Raw genomic sequence first — 21,598 nt, forward strand, 5'->3', positions numbered from 1 at the left:
AAGTCGAGCATAAGCTTTCTGTTGTTCTCATCCTTCATCAATCCAATCACTTTCTTATTCGCTCGAGGAATATTGTAAATGATATCTGATTGATGATCGCTAGTATCGAAATACTGATGACAATCATTTTTCATCATCTCATATGGATCATAATTTATAATTTCATAAATCAAACTGTCCGTGTCAGTATAAACTGCGCAAAAATTTTCTCTATACCTAGGAGCCATGTATTCATAATGGAAATTATATGTGGTCAACTTTGCCAAATCCAGTACTACCATTCCAACATATATAGGTTTGTTGAAGAATATTTTGGATTCTCCCAATTCAATGGCAGTCAAGTTTTCATCGAAGACAGTCAAACTCTTGAACCGAGGATTGGAGATGCTGGCTTCGGCACCATATCGCCCATCCCAACTCGTTACAAGGCGAACATCAGAGTGCTTTCTCAGATTTTCCATAGTTTTCCCTTAAACAAATATTCATATATATGGGACAAAAATTGAGATTTGAAGATAGCAGTACATATCAAATACGGCATTATTCATTAGTTTGAATTGGTTCTTTCCAAAATCATTCGAGGCAGCAGTTCGCAAACGTGTGTTCAAGCCTTTGTAGGGCTTCAACCATGTGGACTGCTTGAACTTTAGAACACGATGAATCTTGTTCAAAATGAGACCATGTTCTAAGGCCTGCTTGAGATTTCTGTAATGATTCACATACTATTTCTTCGACTATAGAGTAGCCATCAATTTAAATTGTTTCACATCCGATGTACTTTCGGTTCAAGATTTTTTTGTCTTAGGATCCACATGATCGGGGCAAAACGGTAAATCCTTATGCATATCGTGAAGGTTGTTTGGATACTCCATATCAACTTCTAGTATAAAACCTTCCGAGGCATCATCAGGCACAGTTGTGATATCAATGTTGGTGTCCATCCACTCAAACCAGCCGTATGGTAGATATTGAGACATTGCCCAGCCATATTGATTATTAACATCGAAATACATTAGGTATGAGACAGCTTTAGCTTCATCATAATTGTCACCCATGTATTTGTTATTAGCTGTGACTCTTCGCTTGGAGCAAACTTGACTCAGTCCACCTCTTGTTCCCTTTTCGAAAAACATCAACTGATCTACATCGGTGAGAAGTTCAAGTTGCTGTTTCGTTTTGAATAACATAGCATCCCATGTATAGCCAGGCAGAGTGAAATAATGGGCAGGATCCAAACCGTAAGTTTTATAACAACTTGGGCGGAACTGCTCGAAGACATAGCCAGAAGCATAACATCCGTCTTCAAATACAGATTCGTATATTTTCCCGATGTATTTATATTGAAAGTAGCCCATATCAGCTTGACACGTAAGTAAGATCTCCTAGGACACGGTTTTTCCTCCAATATGTTGTAAAAGGTTTCGATAGGGGGTAAACAATCTTCATTGAATTTTTTGAAAGAATCGATATAGTCATACGGCAATACACCCTTTTTTGTCGAAATCTACTCTTCATCATTCGAGCGGTTGAAGAATTATGATATGAGATTTGGAAAATCTGATAGATATGATACTAACGTATCCAGCGAAAAACTCATGAATCTGAATGAGTTAAAAAATCTGAAGTGGATCTTGCTACCAGAAATATTTTTAGTGAAGGAGATATACTTTTCCTTTGTTATCGGCCAAACGGCGACACTTCCATTGAGATCCAATGCAATATTTTCTATAACAAAATGTGCATCATACCCTGATAAGTTATGAAATACGATGGGAATTGTTGGATCATCTTGATAGTTTATAATGCACTCATTGTGTGATGGTTGGCGATTAATTATTTTTAGGTATTTGACGATTATGGTCGCATACTATTTTGTCTGATATATTGAATGGTTTGTCACATATGTGACAATGAGTTGCTGCCTGAAAAAATGTTTCCTGGCTGGCTGATATATCTTCATTGAAAGGACACTGGAATACAGTTGCAACATCTTCAGCAAACTGACCTATCTCGTCTGCAAACCATTTCATACAATTTTCATCACGAAATGATCGATAAAATAATAATATATGATAGATGCCGGAATATGCCGTTGATATTTATTGCCATCTTGTGCAGATACCAATACACTCGGCATATTTGACAAAAGGCGATGTAATTTTATTTTTGAAATTTTTGAACCTCAAAATATATTTTCCCTCCATAGGTAATTTTGGTAGGCATTCCTTTGTCTTCGAGCAGTCTTCAAGGTGTTTATCTAACATAGCTTGCATGGAAAAACAGTGAAAACACCTATGGCAATAATATTTTTTTCTATTATGGTTGTCGAGTTGATTACTCACCATACTAGATAGATCTTTTATCCAAACAAAGTGTTTTCTGGTTGGTGACCAGACATTTATTGAATCCTCACATCTTTTATCGTAATACATGTCTTGAATCATGAGAAGATTCACATGTTTGCTTTTATTTTTTGCTATGCTCAATCTTAGCGGTATTACAGTATACTTGGATTTAAAAAGTTTGAACGTGTAAACATTGACTGAGAGATCATTCTGCTCTTCGAAACTATTCATCTGAATAATTTTCATCGGAAAGTGAATACCTCACAACTTCAGAACTTTTGAATAGTCAGGATAAGATGGGATGTGATCTGAATGTTGTCCATGGGGAACTGGATACAACGCTGAAACAATGGCCCAAGCGAAGCAGGCATTATATCATGATTTCTCTTTTGATTTGAGAAGGCAGTTCAATGTATGATGAACCTCTCTGCGGCACAAATTTGTTTACGGTAACCCCCAAATTCACTACTGCTTTCAACGTCTAACCTCTGTCACGTTCCTGAAACTCTTCCAACTTCATCATGATTGGCTCCATAACATGTTCCTCAAACCACATATTCATATCAGTGTTACTATGGATGGATGCGTTAGATATTGAGAAATACTTATATTCGTTGAAGATTTGATCGCCTTTGACAACCTCAAATTCTCCACCGAATGTCAAATTAACCTTCAAAAATGCATCCTTTTTCAATTCATTTTGAATTAGTCTCACAAAAAGGGTCTTATAGTCGATCAAAAATGAGGTAGGGTTCTTATGCTTGAGATTACTAATAACTTCAGTCCGGATACGCGAATTGAATGCCGATTCTGAATCATCCCAATGTACTCGATTAGAGGCTGTCTCTTTCCGGCTAATCAGGCCTGCTCCTTTCTTCATCTCAAATTTCATCTGATTACGTAGTGTTGTATTATTGATCAAGAATGCTAGTAGATTTTGTTTCCAACCCATAGTAGTAGTATTTTTCAGATCTTTTTTTATTCGTTTAGAAGCCTTATAACACTCTTCAAGTCCATCCTTCACTGTTTTCTCCTTGTATTCATCTATTATGAGGCTCAAGATAGATGCGATATATTTCATCACATCAACAAACATTTTTCAAAATTGCAGAAGCAGGTTCAACAGTAACTGATTGACCGAAATGGAGCGCCAGAAAATTTTCCTCGAACAGTAAATTAGAAACAGCACTACCTAGCGGGGAAATCTTTGCGTTAGAAGTAATGTGACCAAATATGAATATGAATAAAATCTGCTATTGAGACACATGTCTTATGGAATCATAGTATATCAGAAAACTGAATTTCTATGATGATATATTAGTCTGAAATACTATATTCACAGGAACAACAATAAAAATGTTGACAAAAATGTTGATCACGTTATTATAGTACCCAATTCGATAGCGACAAGTTGCATTACTGTATCTTTATCATGCAGCAAGTAAATGTTCTGTTTCTGTTTAAAATCTGTTTTTCCGTTAATCAGATGTCGCCCCCATATGAACGACAACTCTCAGAAGTTGAGAAACTTGTGCGAGCTAAGGACTAACGAGGTCTTACCTTTCAACGTGTGATTCCTAACACGGTTGCAGAATCATCGCAGCTTCAACCATATAAATTCTCTCGAGAAAAATACTACAACATAAACATAAGCATGCATGGTGTGAGGCATGCGTGTGTATGTACGAAAAATGTGTGCATTATGTAATATTTGGAGACTCACAAACCAGTATAGCAGGACATCGACAGAAAATGACCACGTAGTCAAGTTGAAGATCAAACTCAACTTCAAGGTCAGATCATGAAATGGTGGAGGGGAGGAATCAGTTTTCAGGTCGAAGTGTGGAAATACCTCCTTTTCAGTTGAATACACGCTTACGTCATATGGTATATTGGCTTGAATCTTGGATAATATTGGGTTTTAAGAAGAAGATAGTAGTACATTTCAAATTGAAACATGTGTATTGCGACATGTAAAAGTTCATGTCGAGAATATATTTAGGTGTGAAAAATATGTCTTTTTCGCTGCAAAATGTTGTGTTGTGACTGTATACATTGTTTTGGAGAACTTCCAAACCCCGTTTAGCACGAATTTCGCTAAGAATGAACTTTGTATTCATTTTCACAGTCAAACCACACTCTACCGTCAGATACTGCAATATAGTGTTGAATTTCAAATGATTAGATTGTACTGCAATACGTGAAAGTTCTTGTTAGGCGAGCATATGCATGTGTGAGAAATATCAATCCATTCTACTGCAAAATGGCATGACCCTACGCATCTCTTTTGGAAACTCCGCAAATCTTCATCGAGCATAACCTGGGCGTTCAGTTTCAAGCTCAAACCAAGCTGCTCTGTCAGATCTTGACATGGTGGGGGAGAAACAGACCAAAGTGAGAACAAACCTGCTTTTCAGTGGAAATCATATCAATATCATCTACTGTATGGATTCAGATTTGTAATCAATCATGTTTCGAAAAAAAAAAAACGTAGTGTGACATTTTAAATTATTACATCATTTTTAAGCATGCGGAAGTTCATGTAAGGCATGCATGTGTGTGAGAAATATCAGTCTGTTCTCCTGTAAAATGTCAAGTGTTGACACTACATGTCTACAAATCTCCATCTAGCATGACATTGGCGAAGAAGTCAAAGTCAAATTTTAGTCATCATTCTTGATACTTGAATGTATATATGACATAGCACTTATATCAATAACAGCACATGTTACACAAAAATATTATTTTCATACTCTATCAGGAAGTAAAAACAACTTGTTACCAAAAAGTCTTTGATTTTTTTCTTGAATATGAGAAAATTTGTTTCATTATGGTTCATTTTTTCCTGATGGAAATCGTTTCTCCGTCTCGTTTAATGACAGTGAATTTCCTAAATTATTGTTAGCAAATGGGAATGTACATGAACGTAGTTTAATATTTTGTAACGATAAATGCATGGTAATGTGAAAAAAATTTGTGTCTTGGAATGTTTTCTTACAAGATTCTCTGTTTTTGAGATCAAAAATTAGTCTAATGAAGCGTTTTTGCCTTATAAAGATTCTATTTATTTCTGATGAGTGTCCCAAATGGTAATATTTATACTAAGCTTAGAATACACTAGACCATAGTATATATCCAAGAGATAATGTCCCAAAAAATTTGATTCCATTGTTAGCAAGGCAAAATACGTTTTTCAGAGAAGTGCACAAGTATTCGATGTGATTATTGAAAGACAATTCACTTTCAAAACCTAGATTTATTTGGAAAGTCGCTGGTACTTACTTGAAAACTGGATGAATGTTGTTTCATTTCCATTATTTATTAAATGATTGTTTCTACACCAACATTCGAATTCATTGATTACTAGTTTCGTTTCATTTTCAATTTCATTCAGATCTGGGGACGTCACAATGTTGTGCCATCGGCATACATGAAAACTCGACCCTCGAGAAAATCCTTGTATTCAGTTTCAAGGTTAAATCAGACTTCACCATCAGATTTTGCCAATGTGTGGAAAAAAAGAGACCAAAGTGAGGCGATACCCACGTTTCAGTTGAAGTTACGTCAATATCATCCACTATGTTGGTTCAAATTGTAATGTAATCATATTTCAAGGAAAAATATAGTGTAGCATTTTGAATCATCATTGAGTATGCGGTACCTAGTTCATGTTAGACATGCATATGCGTGAGAAATGTCAGTCTGTTCTTCTGTAAAATGTTATGTGTTGAATCTACGCATCTGTTTTGGGGCAGATAATAACCTTGCATTTATTTCAAAGTCAAACCAAACTTGCCGGGTAAATCTGGCAATGACAGGTGAATGAATTTATTTTCGATCAAAGTGATGGCACATCCTACTTTTCAGTTATAGTTGCGCTGATGTCATATGCTGTGAAGGTCGAAACGGAATGCAAAAGCTACGGCAAATACAGGCACAAACTATAGAAAATCGGCTCATCAAAGCAGTTGTCTCTTTCCACAATTTTTAAATTCTATCCAAACCTCAAGATTTTTCCAAATCCTACTATATTTATTTCTCTTCCGAATATGTATTCTGTAATTCAATTTCACTCTCTTCAGTGTTTTCCGTACATAAAATAGACCTAAATAATAACTGTTCTTTTATTCGTCATCATGAATATAACATTACACAAGATTCAGATCTTAAATTCCATTGGATAGTTACAAGCAACAAGAATCCACTCTCTGAACTCTCATTTCTTATCACTTGTGCTTCATTGGTTTGTTTCATCTTGAATCATTTGAATACATGCAATGAACTCTTCTCATTACTTATCTCCAATTATAGTATAACCTTTAACTTTGCAGTCCGACGCGGGCCTCTCAATAGTTCAATGAGGTTTCAAAGTAAATGTGAGATCAAATTTTGCTATAATAGAGAGAATTTCAGTCAATTGTTATATGTATCCAATTCGCCCTAACCATACCTTGGCACAGCTCAAGTTGATAATTTTCAGATTGATTCTTCACGAGATTCTACAATATTATCTATACAAATGCACGTTATTTAACTCTCTTCAGTTCACCCTACTTCGCTACCCACGTCACATTTCACAAGAGATATTTTATCTAATATCACTATCTAATATCACAACAGCATATGTTACACAAAAATATTATTTTCATACTCTTTCAGGGAGTAAAAACAATTTGTTACCAAAAAAAGTTTTTGACTTTTTTCTTGAATTTGAGAAAATTTGTTTCACTTCTAATGCTATGTGGTAATAAGTTAAATTTTTTTGCCCTGGCATGAAGTGGCGAACCTTTGTACTCATTACGATTTATTTTTTCCTGATGGAAGTCGTTTCTCCGTCTCGTTTGATGAGAGTGAATTTCTTCATTTCTTGTTAGTAAATGGAAATGTACATGAATGTAGCTTAATATTCATTTCTGATGACTGTCCCTAAATGGTAATATTTATATTAAGCTTAGAATACACTAGACCATAGTATATATCCAAGAGATTATGTCTCAAAAAAATCGATTTTTATCGTTAGGAAGGCAAAATACATTTTTTTCAGAGTAGTGCACAAGTATTCGATGTGATTATTAGAAGACAATTTATTGTCAAGTTGTGTTCCAAAGAATTTTGTATATTCTGTTTCGAAACCCAGATTTATTTGGAGAGGACGCTGATACTCACTTGAAAACTGGATAAATGTTGTTTTATCTTCATTATTTTTTAAATGATTTTTTCTACACCGACATTCGAATTCATTGATTACTAGTTTCGTTTTATTTTCAATTCCATTTAGATCTGGGGACGTCACGATGATTGTTGTGTCATCGGCATACATGAAAACTCGACCCTCGAGAAAAACCTAGCATTCAGTTTCAAGGTTAAACCAAACTTCACCATCAGATCTGAACAATGTGTGGGGAAAAAGAGACCAAAGTGAGGTGATACACACTTTTCAGTTGAAGTTACGTCAATATCATCTACTATGTTGCTTCAAATTGTAATGTAATTATATTTCAAAAAAATATAGTGTAGAATTTTGAATCATCATTAAATATATGGTAGTTCATGTTATACATTTATATGCGTGAGAAATATCAGTCCGTTTTCCTGTAAAATCTTATGTGTTGAGTCTACGCATCTGTTTTGGGTACCTCACACACATCCGTCTAGCAAGACGTCAGCAGATAATAACCTTGCCTTTATTCCGAAGTCAAACCAAACTTGACGGCCAAATCTGGCAATGACAGGTGATTTAATTTATTTTTGATCAAAGTGATGGCATATTCTACTTTTCAGTTATAGTTACGACGATGTCATATGCTGTGATGTTCGTAACGGAATGCAAAAGCTACGTGCAATATCAAAAATCGACATGTTTTTCGTTATACGTAACCAAGGAATACAGGCACAAACTATAGAAAATCGGCTCATTAAAGCAGTTGTCTCTTCCGAAAATTTTTAAATTCTAACCAAACCCCAAAAATTTCCCAATCCTAAGATATTTCTCTTCCGAATATGTATTCTGTAATTCGATTTCACTCTTTTCAGTGTTTTCCGTACATAAAATAGACCTGAATAATAACTGTTCTTTTATTCGTGACAATGAACACAACATTGCACAAGATTCAGATTTTAAATTCCATTGGATAGTTACAAATAACAAGAATACACTCTCTGAACGCTTATTTCTTATCACTTGTGCTCTATTGGTTTGTTTCATATTGAATCATTTGAATACATGCAATGAACTTCTCTCAATACTTATCTTTAATTATTTTATAACCTTCAACTTTGCATTCCAACGCGGCCTCAATAGTTCAATGAGGTTTCAAAGCGAAAATGTGAGGTCAAATTTTGCTATAATAGGGAGAGTTTCTGTCAATTGTTATATTTATCCAATTCGCCCTAACCATACCTTGGCACAGCTCAAGTTGATAATTTTCATATTGATACTTCACGAGATTCTAAAATATTATCTATACAAATACACGTTATTTGATTCTCTTCAGTTCACCCTACTTCAACACCTGTCTTAAATTTCAATCCGCCTTAACCTTACCTTTGCACAGCTCAAGTTGATAATTTTCAGATTGATACTTCACGAGATTCGACAATATTATCTATACAAATGCACGTTATTCACTCTCTTCAGTTCATACTAATTCAATACCTTTGTTTCAAATCACAATTCGTCTTAACTTTACCTTGGCACAACTCAAGTTGATAATTTTCAGGTCAATACTTCACGAGATTCGACAATATCATGTATACAAATGCACGTTATTTCCTCTGTTCAGTTCACACTACTTCAACACCTGTCTTAAATCGATTGCAACATCACGGCTCACGGCTGCTGACACACACAGACCCGACTTTTTAATATAGAACAGGTAGTTTGAGAAATTATTCAACCCACACGAGGGTGTGGTGAATGAATTTAATCTTTAATGCTAGATAGTATTGCGCAAATTCATTTCATTTTTGTTTCGAATACAGTGGATAGTGCGACATTCGAATGGTGTATGAAATCTTGTGGATTTGGGGAAATCTGGCAACACTGTCTCAGGGAGATTCCCATGTTGGGACAAAAATTTGCAAAACGGAGCTTGGCTTTTTTCTCCAAATTCACATGGTATTTCCCATAAGGCGGTGTTGCCATTCGCCCCACGATCTCGTAGCTTATCTACTAACAGGCATACCCTATTCTGGACGGAAACCCTCATTGTGACACTTTATCAACCAAGATAGCGTCATCAGGAATAAATCCAAGAGAAACACACATCAAAACCGAAACCCATCGCCAGGTTCCAGTATTATCGCTTAGTTGTAATGCCCATTTTTTAGAACTATATTTTCAATCATAATAAATCAGGCTGTCTGAATATTCTGATTCGGCGATTTTCGGCAAATTTTTCTCTACGAATTCAAATTGAGCAAAAGCGCTACCGAAAGGTAGCGCTTTTGGGTTGTTTCCAACCCAAAAATCAACCAGGCATTTAGCAAAGATAGTCTTAATGACCGCACTTGGTTTGCGAAAATTCGTTCCGTAGATTAGTCTGATGTGAGCCCGATAATATGCCCAAAGTGGTCGACTTACAGTAATCCACTACGAGGATTCGAGGATCAAGGTGGAGACTGGTCTATCACAAACGATGCTTGGGATGCCTGAAGAACTGAGTGTCAGCTCCCATTCAGGTCTTTTTGATGTTTGATGATTTGAAACGTATTGAATAGGTCAAAAAGTGGGTGCCCTACGATTTGAACGATTGACAGAAATTGTCACGTTCCAAGGTCTATTCTTCTTTGTTTTTGCGCAACCAAACAGGTAATTTTTTGTATCGAATCGTCACGTGTGAAAGAAAGTGAATTTTCTACAACAGGAGATCTTTAGAACAGTGGTTGGACACTCCAAAAAAATCATGATTACTGTTTGGTGGTCGGCAGCTGGTGTGATTCGCAATAAATTCCTGCAACCGGGTCAAACCGTCACATTCCTATTATGAGGAAGTCGATGAAGTGTACCAAAAATTGTGTCAGCAACAGCCAGCACTGGTCGATAGAAGAGGTCTGAAACTGCTCCACGACAACGCCCGTCCGCACGTTTCACAAATTACCGTTCGCGAATCAAAAGAATTGAGCGTCGAAGTTCTGCCTCATCCACCATACTATCCAGACCTGTCACCCACCTCTACAATGTTTTCAAGTACTTCCATAACTTCCTCACCAGTAGAACCTTCGTCAATTAGGACCAGACAAAAACAGCCTTTGTTGATTCATCGAATCCCGAACTCTAAATTTTTATTCCAATGCAATCAATTGACTTGTGTTACGTCGGAAAAAGTATATTGATTCAAATGATGCTCATTTTGATTGAATTGAATAAGTATTCACTGATATATTACAGTTTGGAGTAGACTCATGAATACGGACAACACTTTTGAAACAACCTGATACATAGATATATTTGACATTTCAGAACTCCTTTGACATAATTCGAAGAGGTTTGATTAGAACGAATTGAAGAAATATTAATGCAAGTCACAGCTGGTTTTTCAAATTCTGAAATTGTAGGCAGACTGTAGCCTCTGAAACGTTAAAATGGTATCTATACAATTTTCCAGCGAAACTTTTGTATTAGACAAGTTGGTGATAAATATCGTATTTTTCTTTGTGAAAAATACACTGAATAATTTCCGAAGTGAACTAAACCTAAATATGACTTCATACAACTGTATGAACTTCTCCGTTATATTTTTTCAATTGTGGAATTGTGAAAATCTCCTGAAAGATCAAACTCTAATTTACTCAACAAAAATGACTTTTACTCAATGTATAAGTAATCCGTAAGTGGATGAACACTATTTGCAATTCCTCTTCTGCCGATAAATTGATTTTCATATTGTTTCTCGAATCAGGTAACATTTTGTTAGAAAGAAAATCATAAGAGGATTTAAAAAATTTCGTTTCTACAAGACAGATTCCAAGTTGAACTATTTTTTTTCATATTGAAAGGTCAATAAAAACTGATGCTCTTGATCATAACAAACTAATATACTTTACTTCAGAATAGATCCACAAAGTCTAAAATTATTTTCAAAATAAATGTTAATGTTTAAAATATCGAGTGGAGAACAATATTTTCAACTCGTGCTCTAGTTTCAAAATCAATAGTCTCACTCTCATTTGGCAGAAATAAATGTTAGCGTCACCTAGATTACGTTCGATTCAGTATAAATAAATACAATATTTATAGTACTTCTATTCTATTGAAAAATAAATAAGCAGTCTGTAGCGAACAACAGTACTTACCATACGCTTGCCATTGAAATTTTCATTGAAAATGACGTTGGACAAAGAAATGAAATTGAAATTGATCGAAGTTAAAAATGAAACAGAATATCGGTGAGTCTATTTTGGTGATATTCAAAAGTATGGTTCATAATTTTTGATTTGTAGTAGTTAGCCATCAAACTGTTGAGAATTTCATTCGACATTGCAGTTTGTTTTTGTTGTGTGCTCCTTCTCTTGTTTTGATGAATAATGGGGTTTACCTAATTCATGTGTTCGTCAACAGTGTTTAAAACCGGGATAAAACAAAAAAATATTGGAAAAAAGTAGAAGCTGAACTAATAACTGAGTTCAGCTTCTAAAAGAGTATTGGGCCTAGATTGGTTCTTTATAGTACTCCGCATTCGATAAGCATGTTTTCAGCATAAACCATTTTAACCACTGTTCAATATGTTATTTTGAAACAGTTTGAGACATTCACCTCTCCAATTCCTTTCAAAGATTCTAAAACAAGAGGATAACTAACAGTATCAAATCATTTGACTATATTCATCGATATGCATTAGCTTAGCATACTCCAGTCTAAATATTGAGTATTTTAGTTTTCATAATATTTCACTCTATAAGGTGGAATAAGAAATTCCGACTTAGTATTAATCTTAGAATTTTCCTCATTAGAATTATGAAATCATTTTTATATTGATTATAACAAATGTGCAGTTGAAAAGGTGATCAGATGTCCAAATTTCATGGTTTTCTTTTCCCATCATCATTTAAACCATAATTAAAAATAATAATTTTGATTTTCAGGTTGATGCTACTGAACGAAGAAGATGCCCTCTATCCTCCATGGTTTTTCACTTGGATTGATGAATCACTGACAGCATTTGCTTGGCCTCAAACGAAAGGCAATATGGAATATCTTTGGTTAATCGGTATGTATTATGTATATTCAATCGAATATTATACATGGACCAAGGAAATTCTGATAGAAGTCGCATTGAACATAATTTTTCAAATGTCAATTATTTATTCACCTCGAAGGCTCATCCCTCAAATTTTTGAAAATTTTTCTCAGAAAATTCTGGATGCAATGATTTCAGCAATAACCAGTAATTTCACTGAAATTCTGATTCCGTTTACTATTTCGATCATAAAATGTGGAAGAAATATATCTTTTTTTTTTGTTTTCAAACATAGATGAAGTATTACCAGTATGAATCGAAATCAAATGCGAAATACTTTTTGTGAATCGTACTCGAACACACATAAAATACTTCTTTACTAAGAGTACTAGACTCTACCTAGATGAGTCTTGTCAACTTTCTGATAAACTGAAGTATGGAAATTTTAGTATCAGTTTTACCCATCCAAAATTTTATTGATTTGAAAAAAGGAGATAATCATTGAAATTGAAATATTTTCAATTATGTGTAATAATTCGTATAATAATTCATCAGTGCTTCAAAATGGCTCCCATTTTGAAGCCATTTCAAGAAATTGATGTGATTTGACGCCAGGGACTCAATCTGCCTACTCCCCAGGTCTTGTCATGAGTTTTCTCTAAGGTCTCAATTTGCCTACTCGGTATCGGTGTTCCAATAATGTACCACATATTATGTGTAATTCAGACGGATAACTTTGCAATTATTAGGTACAACATTATATGTGGTATTTCAAACTTTATCATGAATACAGTAAGCGTTCTTCAACAAATAGATCTATATGCCATTGTGGACTTTTGGTGGACCTATTGAAGAATTATATACAGGGCGCTTTTATCATGTGGTAATATTGGTATATTCTAAATCGTTACAGATATGGAGACGATTGAAAAAAAAAGGTAACTATCGTAGGGAATAGTACAATGGTCGAAGAAAATTCACAGGGACTTTGGCTGTTCTCGAGTTATACAGGGAAAACGAAAATGCTGTTTATTTACGAAATGAATTGTTATTTCAGAAAATATACAAGAATGGAAAACGAAAGTTTTATTGTATTCGAAATGTATTATAACCATGTAACAATTAATATTTATTTGAACTTTTCATGTCATTACGGCCACCATCGACTTTTTTTCAAGTGGGAATCTGTCTCTTTCATTGCAAATATTGATGAAGAAATGAAATCACGATTAAGTGGTATATCACACGTGATATTCATGTAGCCTTCCATTCAAAATAACTAGCACCATTCAAGACAACAATTTTTTATTACGTTTCTGTCGTTAGTTCTTTTGTGAATTGTTTTCATTTCTTCAAAACGTATTCAACTACATACATTATCCAAAATATTCGATAAGGAGATACCCTAACACAACGAACATTCGTGTAGTTTTCCTTTTTGAATTTTTTTTACAGTAATCCTTGTTTCGAAGCTGATTCCTCCTGAATTTGTTACAATGAAATAGCATGTCACTTCATTCACTATATTCAAACGCAAAAGCTTCACTTAGTTTCTATTGAAGGACAAATAAATGGGTTGTTGATATCTGTTACGAACTGTCAGACGTTTATGTACTGGGTTACATATTTAAGAGGTATTCAAATGACTGAAGGAGTAATATATACGATATTTACTTATGCACAATTGAATCGAAATCCTCTTTTTGTAAATAAATATTATAACAAATCTCTTTTACCCATCCTTGGGCCGACCCTGCCGTGCCCTAGCAGGTGGCTGCCAATTCCGAAAACCCAGACATCTATCGAAGGACAGTTAGTTAGTTACAGTTGACACACTTACAGCCTACGAATTGTCTACGCGTTGTGAAATAATTTCAATGTATTGTTGTGTTATTATAAACCGAAAATCCATTTAATTAAATATCTTCCTGTTTCAATGTTTCTATGAACTTTCTATAAATACCCTTTTATAGTGGCGCTCTAACTAGTGGCCAGAATATTTGAAAAAGTTGTAAGATTCTTAGTGGATTTTTACCGGTTTTATTTCGTGTCGTGTGTGACAAATACAGAATTGTTTCTTTGTTCCCGGTTTCACCGATTGATGGACATTAAACAATTTGAAACGACCAACGTGCTCGTCGTTGCTTCTGGATTTCAATTCTAAGAACTCTGATGACTCGTTTATTGTGCATTCAGTTCGTCTGTTCGAAAGTCCGTGGGCCGCACAGGTTGTACTCGTTCCTAAAAAAATGGTGGAATTCGACTGTGCGTAGACTATCAACGGCTGAATGCCATAACAACAAGTGACTCGTATCCGATTTCGCGAATAGACGATTTACTACATGCAGCCAAAAGAACATTCTACATGACCACGATTGATTTACGATCGGGTTATCATCAAGTGAGAGTTATTGATCGTGACAAAGATAAGACTGCTTTCGTTACGCCCTTCGGGACATATCGTTACCTTTTTATGCCGTTCGGTTTGAAAGGAGCTCCCGGAACATTTCAACGATTAATGGACCAGTTTCGACGTGGTCTCGGCAGTGTCGTGATTCTCAGTTATTTGGACGATATAATTGTTCTTTCCAGTACATTTGAAGAACACCTACATGACTTGAAGCTCGTGTTCGATAGACTTGAACAATTTAAATTTCGCGCCAACCGTAAGAAGTGCGTGTTCGTGAGTGCCAAAGTTAAATACATAGGACATTACATTACTCCGGAAGGTATTTCGGTTGATCCCGAGAAGACTTCGGCGATAAGTGAACGTTTACCACCACGGAACGTCAAAGAAGTGCAATCCTTCCTTCAAACTGCTAGCTGGTATAGGCGATTTGTAAAAAACTTCACAGAAGTATCTCGCCCGCTCAGCGATTTAACGAAAAGGAAGGCAGTGTGGCGGTGGACTCCCGAATGCCAAACGTCATTTGAAAAACTGAAGCAGTTGCTGGTATCAGCCCCTATACTTAGACAAAGTGACGAGACGAAGCCATACATTATAACGTACTGATGCAAGTAGTTATGCATTAGGCGCCGTTTTGCTACAAGGTGAAGGAGAAGATGAACATCCTGTAGAATACGCGAGCCGTTTGCTGAATGCCGCAGAACGAAACTACTCCACGTCAGAGAGGGAAGCCTTAGCTGTGGTGTGGGCCCTAGGAAAATTCAGAGGTTACGTTGAAGGCTCCCCGATAGTCATGCAAACCGACCAACCACTACGATGGTTACTCAGTTTGAAATCTCCTACTGGTAGGTTAGCACGATGGGCTTTATTGATACAAGGTTACGATATCAAGATAGAGTTCTTACCAGGAAAGCGGAACGTTGTTGCCGATACTTTATCTCGTCCTCCTTGCGACCATGAAGAACAAGTGGCTTGCGAGTTGTGCGAGGTTATTGTCGAATTGCCTCATAGGAAGGCAGATGAGATAAAAAACGAACAATTGAAAGATCCTGAACTGTCAAAAATAATCAAAAGTTTCGAAGATCCTTCGGATACAGAATTTGCCGAGTGGACAGATCGAGGTTATATCCTGTCCCAGGGAGTACTATATCATTTCTCCCCAGAAGGAGATGAAGAAGAAGCACAGTTGGTAGTACCTATTCATGAAAGAGACAGAATTCTAAGTGAATATCATGATGCACCAGAAGCCGCTCATTATGGTGTTGAGCGTACTCTCCAACGCATTGCGAAGAGGTATTACTTTGTAGGGATGCGCCGATACGTGACCGCCTATGTAAGTAAATGCCTAGATTTTCAGCGCTACAAGGCCACAAACCAGAAACCAGGTGGACTTCTACAAACTCCTGTATATGCGCAAAGATTTGAAACCCTAGCAATAGATCTCTTCGAACCGTTACCGGAAGGACCAAGTGAAGAAAGGTGGATATTCATTGTTGAAGACATTTCTACGAAGTGGGTCGAGTTATTTGCCTTGCAACGTGCTACTGCAGAGGAATGTGCCCTCACTCTAGTTAATGAAATATATTTCCGCTATGGACTTCCTCGAAAAATCATTAGCGACAACGGCGTACAGTTTGTATCCGCTGTTATGCAACAGGTATGCTATACCTTGGACATCAAGGAAACATTTACCCCTCTTTATCACCCATCAGCCAACATGGTCGAGAGGAAAAATCGTGATCTCAAACCACGACTCGCTATCCTGGTGGAGAGCGATCATCGATCATGGCCTGAGAAGCTTGCAACGACCAGATTTGCCATGAACTCCGTATGGTATGAAACTACAGGAAAGACTGCTGCCTACTTAACATTTGGGCGCGAGTTACGAACTCCTGACGACGCGAAACATGATTTCAGGGTCGTCACGGATACCGAGAATTTCATTCCCCAGATAACTCCTTATCTAAAGAAAATTTCAACCACTTGGCAAGAGGTCAAAGCGTTAAATGAAAAAGCACAAGACCGTCGAAAGGTTTATGCAGATGTCCGAAGAACAGATGTGGATCCTTTCAAGGTTGGTGACCTAGTGTGGGTGCAGACCCACGCGCTTAGCAATGCTGCGAAAGGACTCACTGCAAAGTTTTATCCGAAAAGAGATGGACCTTACAAGATACTGAGGCAGGTATCCGCAGTCAGTTATGAAGTTGCCTATCCCGATAACCAAACCACACCATTGGGAGTTTACCACGTCTCATATCTCACCCATGCAAAAGCCAGCGAGGTTGAGAAACCCGCGCTTGGTTTAAGAAAAAGGGGGAGACCTCCGAAGAAGAAGAAGAATACAGCCAATAGAACTGGTCCCTCCTCGAGGCGAGTTCGAGACCAGGGGGGGAGACTATAACAAATCCCTTTTACCCATCCTTGGGCCGACCCTGCCGTGCCCTAGCAGGTGGCTGCCAATTCCGAAAACCCAGACATCTATCGAAGGACAGTTAGTTAGTTACAGTTGACACACTTACAGCCTACGAATTGTCTACGCGTTGTGAAATAATTTCAATGTATTGTTGTGTTATTATAAACCGAAAATCCATTTAATTAAATATCTTTCTGTTTCAATGTTTCTGTGAACTTTCTATAAATACCCTTTTATAATATGTATATGGTGAGCTATACCCGAATTGTCGTATTCCGAACTTCCACATGTTTGGACATTTGAAATCAAATTTATAAGACTGTGGTGCATTTGTGTGAGGAAGTGTGAGAAACCAAATGAATGTTTTGGGTGAGCAAATAATATTACCTCAAAAATATTTCTAATCAAGATTGTTCTTTACGAGAAATTGTCCAAGAGATTTCTGTGTAATCAAGAAGAACAAATAAAAATGCTACGACACACGCAAAGTATATCACCTCAATGTGAAGGATTGAGGAAGGAGAGTACGATTTGCGAAGTGACCAAGAAGTAGAAATAGGAAAGTTGGGAATATTTGTAAAAAAATAATATGAACCGACAAACTGAAATTCATCAACAATGGTTGTTTCAAAAGAAACATCCATCACAGATGAGAAAATATAAATGAACAGTTACATAGAGAAAACAATTTCCAGGAAAGGTTCGGAATAAATGTAGGAAGTAGGCATACAAAGTTGGTTCTGCCTTATTTACTTCCGGTCCAGTCAGATGGCGAGGTGACGATGGTCAGCTCGATGGTCGGTGAGAAGAGCAACCCCTAGTGAGGTAGACGGCGCGTGAAAAGCAACCCATGTTGAAGAAGATGGTGTCTTTGAGTGCGATCGTGAGAGGTGGCGGGTATGACAAGTGACAGGGGCTTGGCACATAACGTTCTAGGTGACGGGTGTTTGAATGGGGTGCAGGTCCTGATTTTTGGTATGGGCTCTCGATTTGGGTACATGTCTTAGAATGTAACAAATACTTCACTCACATTATAAGGTTGATTAATATACATAATAGTTTGAAAGACAGCTGAGAGAATTATATAACTTGACATCAACATGCTTGACTGATAACTGAACAAATAAAAATTTTTATCTTTTTTCAAATATATTTCACAGTTTCATCATCAATCGAAAATTTCACATTTTTTACATCACTCATAGTTGTAACTTTAAAACACTCACTGTTGTCAACTTGAAGCAAAAACACATAATTGTTTGTGAACATAAAAGAACATTGTTTTGAATAGGAGGAGGAGGGCAAGCGAAGATAGAAGAATTTCATTATAGATAATTATAGAAGATATGGTAATGGTCAAACTGAAAAATTTATTTAGATCATAGTGGTTTCGATAACAAGTTTGCAGAAGGAAATTGTGTTTTTGATAAGAATTATCAGAACGGAGGTGAAACCAAATGCAAACATTTTGTGTTGTGTTGTTTCCTGTGATATTTGGTTTTTGCAAACGGAAGTTTCTTCCTGTGACATGCAGAAATGTGGTTTGAGATAAGGATATTATTAGTACTCAACAGTACCTAAAGAAGTAATAGGGTAAAATGGGAGGATATTCAATCATCTTTCGCAAGACGCATACGAACCGGAGTTATTATAAATTTGAAACATATAGATGTTGAACAATTTTTGAAGATGCATATTTTCTTTCCAAAAATAGAATTACTCGTATATTGAAAAAAATGGGACCTGTGAAAGTTAATTCTGTTTTTTGTGGGGAATATACCAAAAATAATAGTGGTCAGTCCAGAAGCGAATTCCACTATTTTCATTCAAAAAATGTAGTTATTGACCATGGAACTGTATTGAAAAATTGGTTTTAACAACATATTAAAGAAATAATTTTCAATAAATCATCTGAATTTCAGAAACAATATAGTGGTTGGGCTTTAAGGGGTATAGTCAATTTGGAAATTAATATCGATAAATTAGAAAAGGAAATGGTTAATCTTTTATTGAACTTCCACACCAAATTGCCAAAAAAAAGGCATATATCAATATTGAAAATAATGACAATGCCTGTTTTGCATGGTCAGTTGTCAGTGCTTTGTATCCAATTTATTCTAGAAAAAATACAAATAGGACTTCTTCATACCCACATTTCTCATAAGTTTTAAATTTGAAGGATATTGAGATGCCTATGCAGTTGAACAAAATAACGAGATTTGAAAAACTCAACAATGTCTCTATTGATGTATACACTTCGGAAATGAAAAAAAATTACCAATTTGCTGTGGTACCAGCCCGTTTGACTAATGACAAAATGGATAGACATATCAATTTACTACCAATTCAAAATGAGTATCATGTAAAACCAAAAAAATATGAGTCTTTGGAAACTGATGATGAAAATGAGAATTTGTATCATTACTGACGGATAAAAAATCTCTCTAGATTATTGTCATCTCAACTATCAAAAAACTGTAACAAGCATTTTTTTTGTGATCGTTATTTGAATTATTTCACTAGCCAAGAAAAATTGAATTCATACAGTGTTAAATGTGTGGAAATGGAAAATTATTGTAAAATTTTTCTCGAGGAACAAATTCCATTTGTTATTTATGCTGATTTTGAATCTTTACTTTCACCATTCCACGAGAAAAAAGACCTGAATTCATCTCGTTATCAAAAACATGTTTGCTTATATTGCCGGTTATTATGTAAAATGTTCCTATGATGATTCTTTATCTCATTTTAACGGCTATCGAGGGTCTGACTGACATTATGTTATTGAGTGCGGTTTTAGAAAATTTTCGAGATAAATGTCACATAACATATAAATTGGATCCTGCTCATTTTTATACATTACCTGTCTATACCAGGAGCTGTATGATGAAATACACTAAATATGATTTGGAAACCATACAAGATGTTGACATTTTATTATTTTTGGAAAGGGGTATTCGAGGGGGTGTATCTCAGGCATCTAATCGGTATTCTAGGGCTAATAATAAATATATGGTTGACTATGATTCCTCACAAAAGTCCAAGTACATCATGATGTGAGTATGGTCATGCAATGTGTCAGTATCTCCCTTATGGAGGATTTCAATTGATGGAAAATTTCGATAATTTCGATGTAACCAAAATATCAGATGAATCATCTGAGGGTTATATTTTCGAAGTAGACTTATCATATCCTGAACATTTACATGATTTACACAAAGATTTACCATTAGCTCCAGATCATCGAAAACCTCCAAAATCGCGAATACCCAAATTAATGACAACCCTTTTTGCAAAAGGAAAGTATGTTTTACATTAAAGAAATTTAAAACAATATCTATCAAATGGAATGATTCTCAATAGAATATATCGTGTTCTGAACAAGCTGCTTGGTTGAAGCCATACATTGACTTCAACACCAAACTGAGGGCTACCTCAAAACATAATTTTGAGAAAAACCTTCATAAACTAATGGATAATGCCTGTTTTGGCAGAACGATGGAAAACAAAAGGAACCACCGAATTATAAAATTGGTTAGAAGATGGGAGGGAAGGTATGGAGCAGAAAAATTGATTGCAAGTCCGAAATTTGTTGATAAAACTATTATAGAGAAAGACTTGATGAATTGAAATGAGAAAAACTGAGATAATTTTTGATAAACCATCATATATTGGATTGACTACTCTGGACCTATCAAAAACTGTGGTGCATGATTTTCATTATTAATACATATTACCTTAATTTGGTATTGACTATTGTAAATTGCTTAATACTGATACAGATAGTCTAATTTATGAACTTGTTTGTGATGATGTAAATACCACTATCGAAGAAGATTGGCATACATTTGATACGAGTGATTATCCAACAGATGATATATATAATATTTCTCAGAGAAACAAAAAAGTGGTGGGGTTGATGGAAAATGAAAATGATGTGCATATAATGACCGAATTTGTCGGTCTCAGATCAAAAATGTATTCTTTTTCGGTGGAAGAAGGAAAATGTACTAAGAAGGCAACGGGTATTATTTAATATAATGTAGTGAAACATAAAATAACTTTCCAGGACTATTTGAATTGTTTATTCGAACTAATTCAAGACATCAACTCAAAGGATTATTCAGTCAAAATCTCATAATTTATATTCAATCGAACAAAACGAAATTGCTTTGAGTCCATTCGATGGCAAACGATTTCTATTGAGAGACTCAAATGACATTACCTTGGGGGTACTATAGTATCATGGAAGACT

The 21,598-nt window shown here is 35.7% G+C and overlaps 1 protein-coding gene across 1 annotated transcript in view; it reads left to right on the forward strand.

The window, feature by feature from the left end:
* Positions 1-11,577: 11,577 nt before the first annotated feature.
* The window catches only part of LOC111515118 (dual specificity protein phosphatase 23), a 56,436-nt gene continuing 46,415 nt past the window's right edge, over positions 11,578-21,598 (forward strand). Inside the window, exons 1-2 of the mRNA XM_074176905.1 lie at positions 11,578-11,732; positions 12,429-12,553. Coding sequence (XP_074033006.1) covers positions 11,671-11,732; positions 12,429-12,553 — 187 coding nt within the window. The 5' untranslated portion in view covers positions 11,578-11,670. The remainder of the gene's footprint in view (positions 11,733-12,428; positions 12,554-21,598) is intronic.

This window comes from Leptinotarsa decemlineata, unplaced genomic scaffold (genome assembly GCF_025532065.1).
Source record: "Leptinotarsa decemlineata unplaced genomic scaffold, Ldec_3_MD MMD2_P_RNA_scaffold_14, whole genome shotgun sequence".
Lineage (NCBI taxonomy): Eukaryota > Metazoa > Arthropoda > Insecta > Coleoptera > Chrysomelidae > Leptinotarsa > Leptinotarsa decemlineata.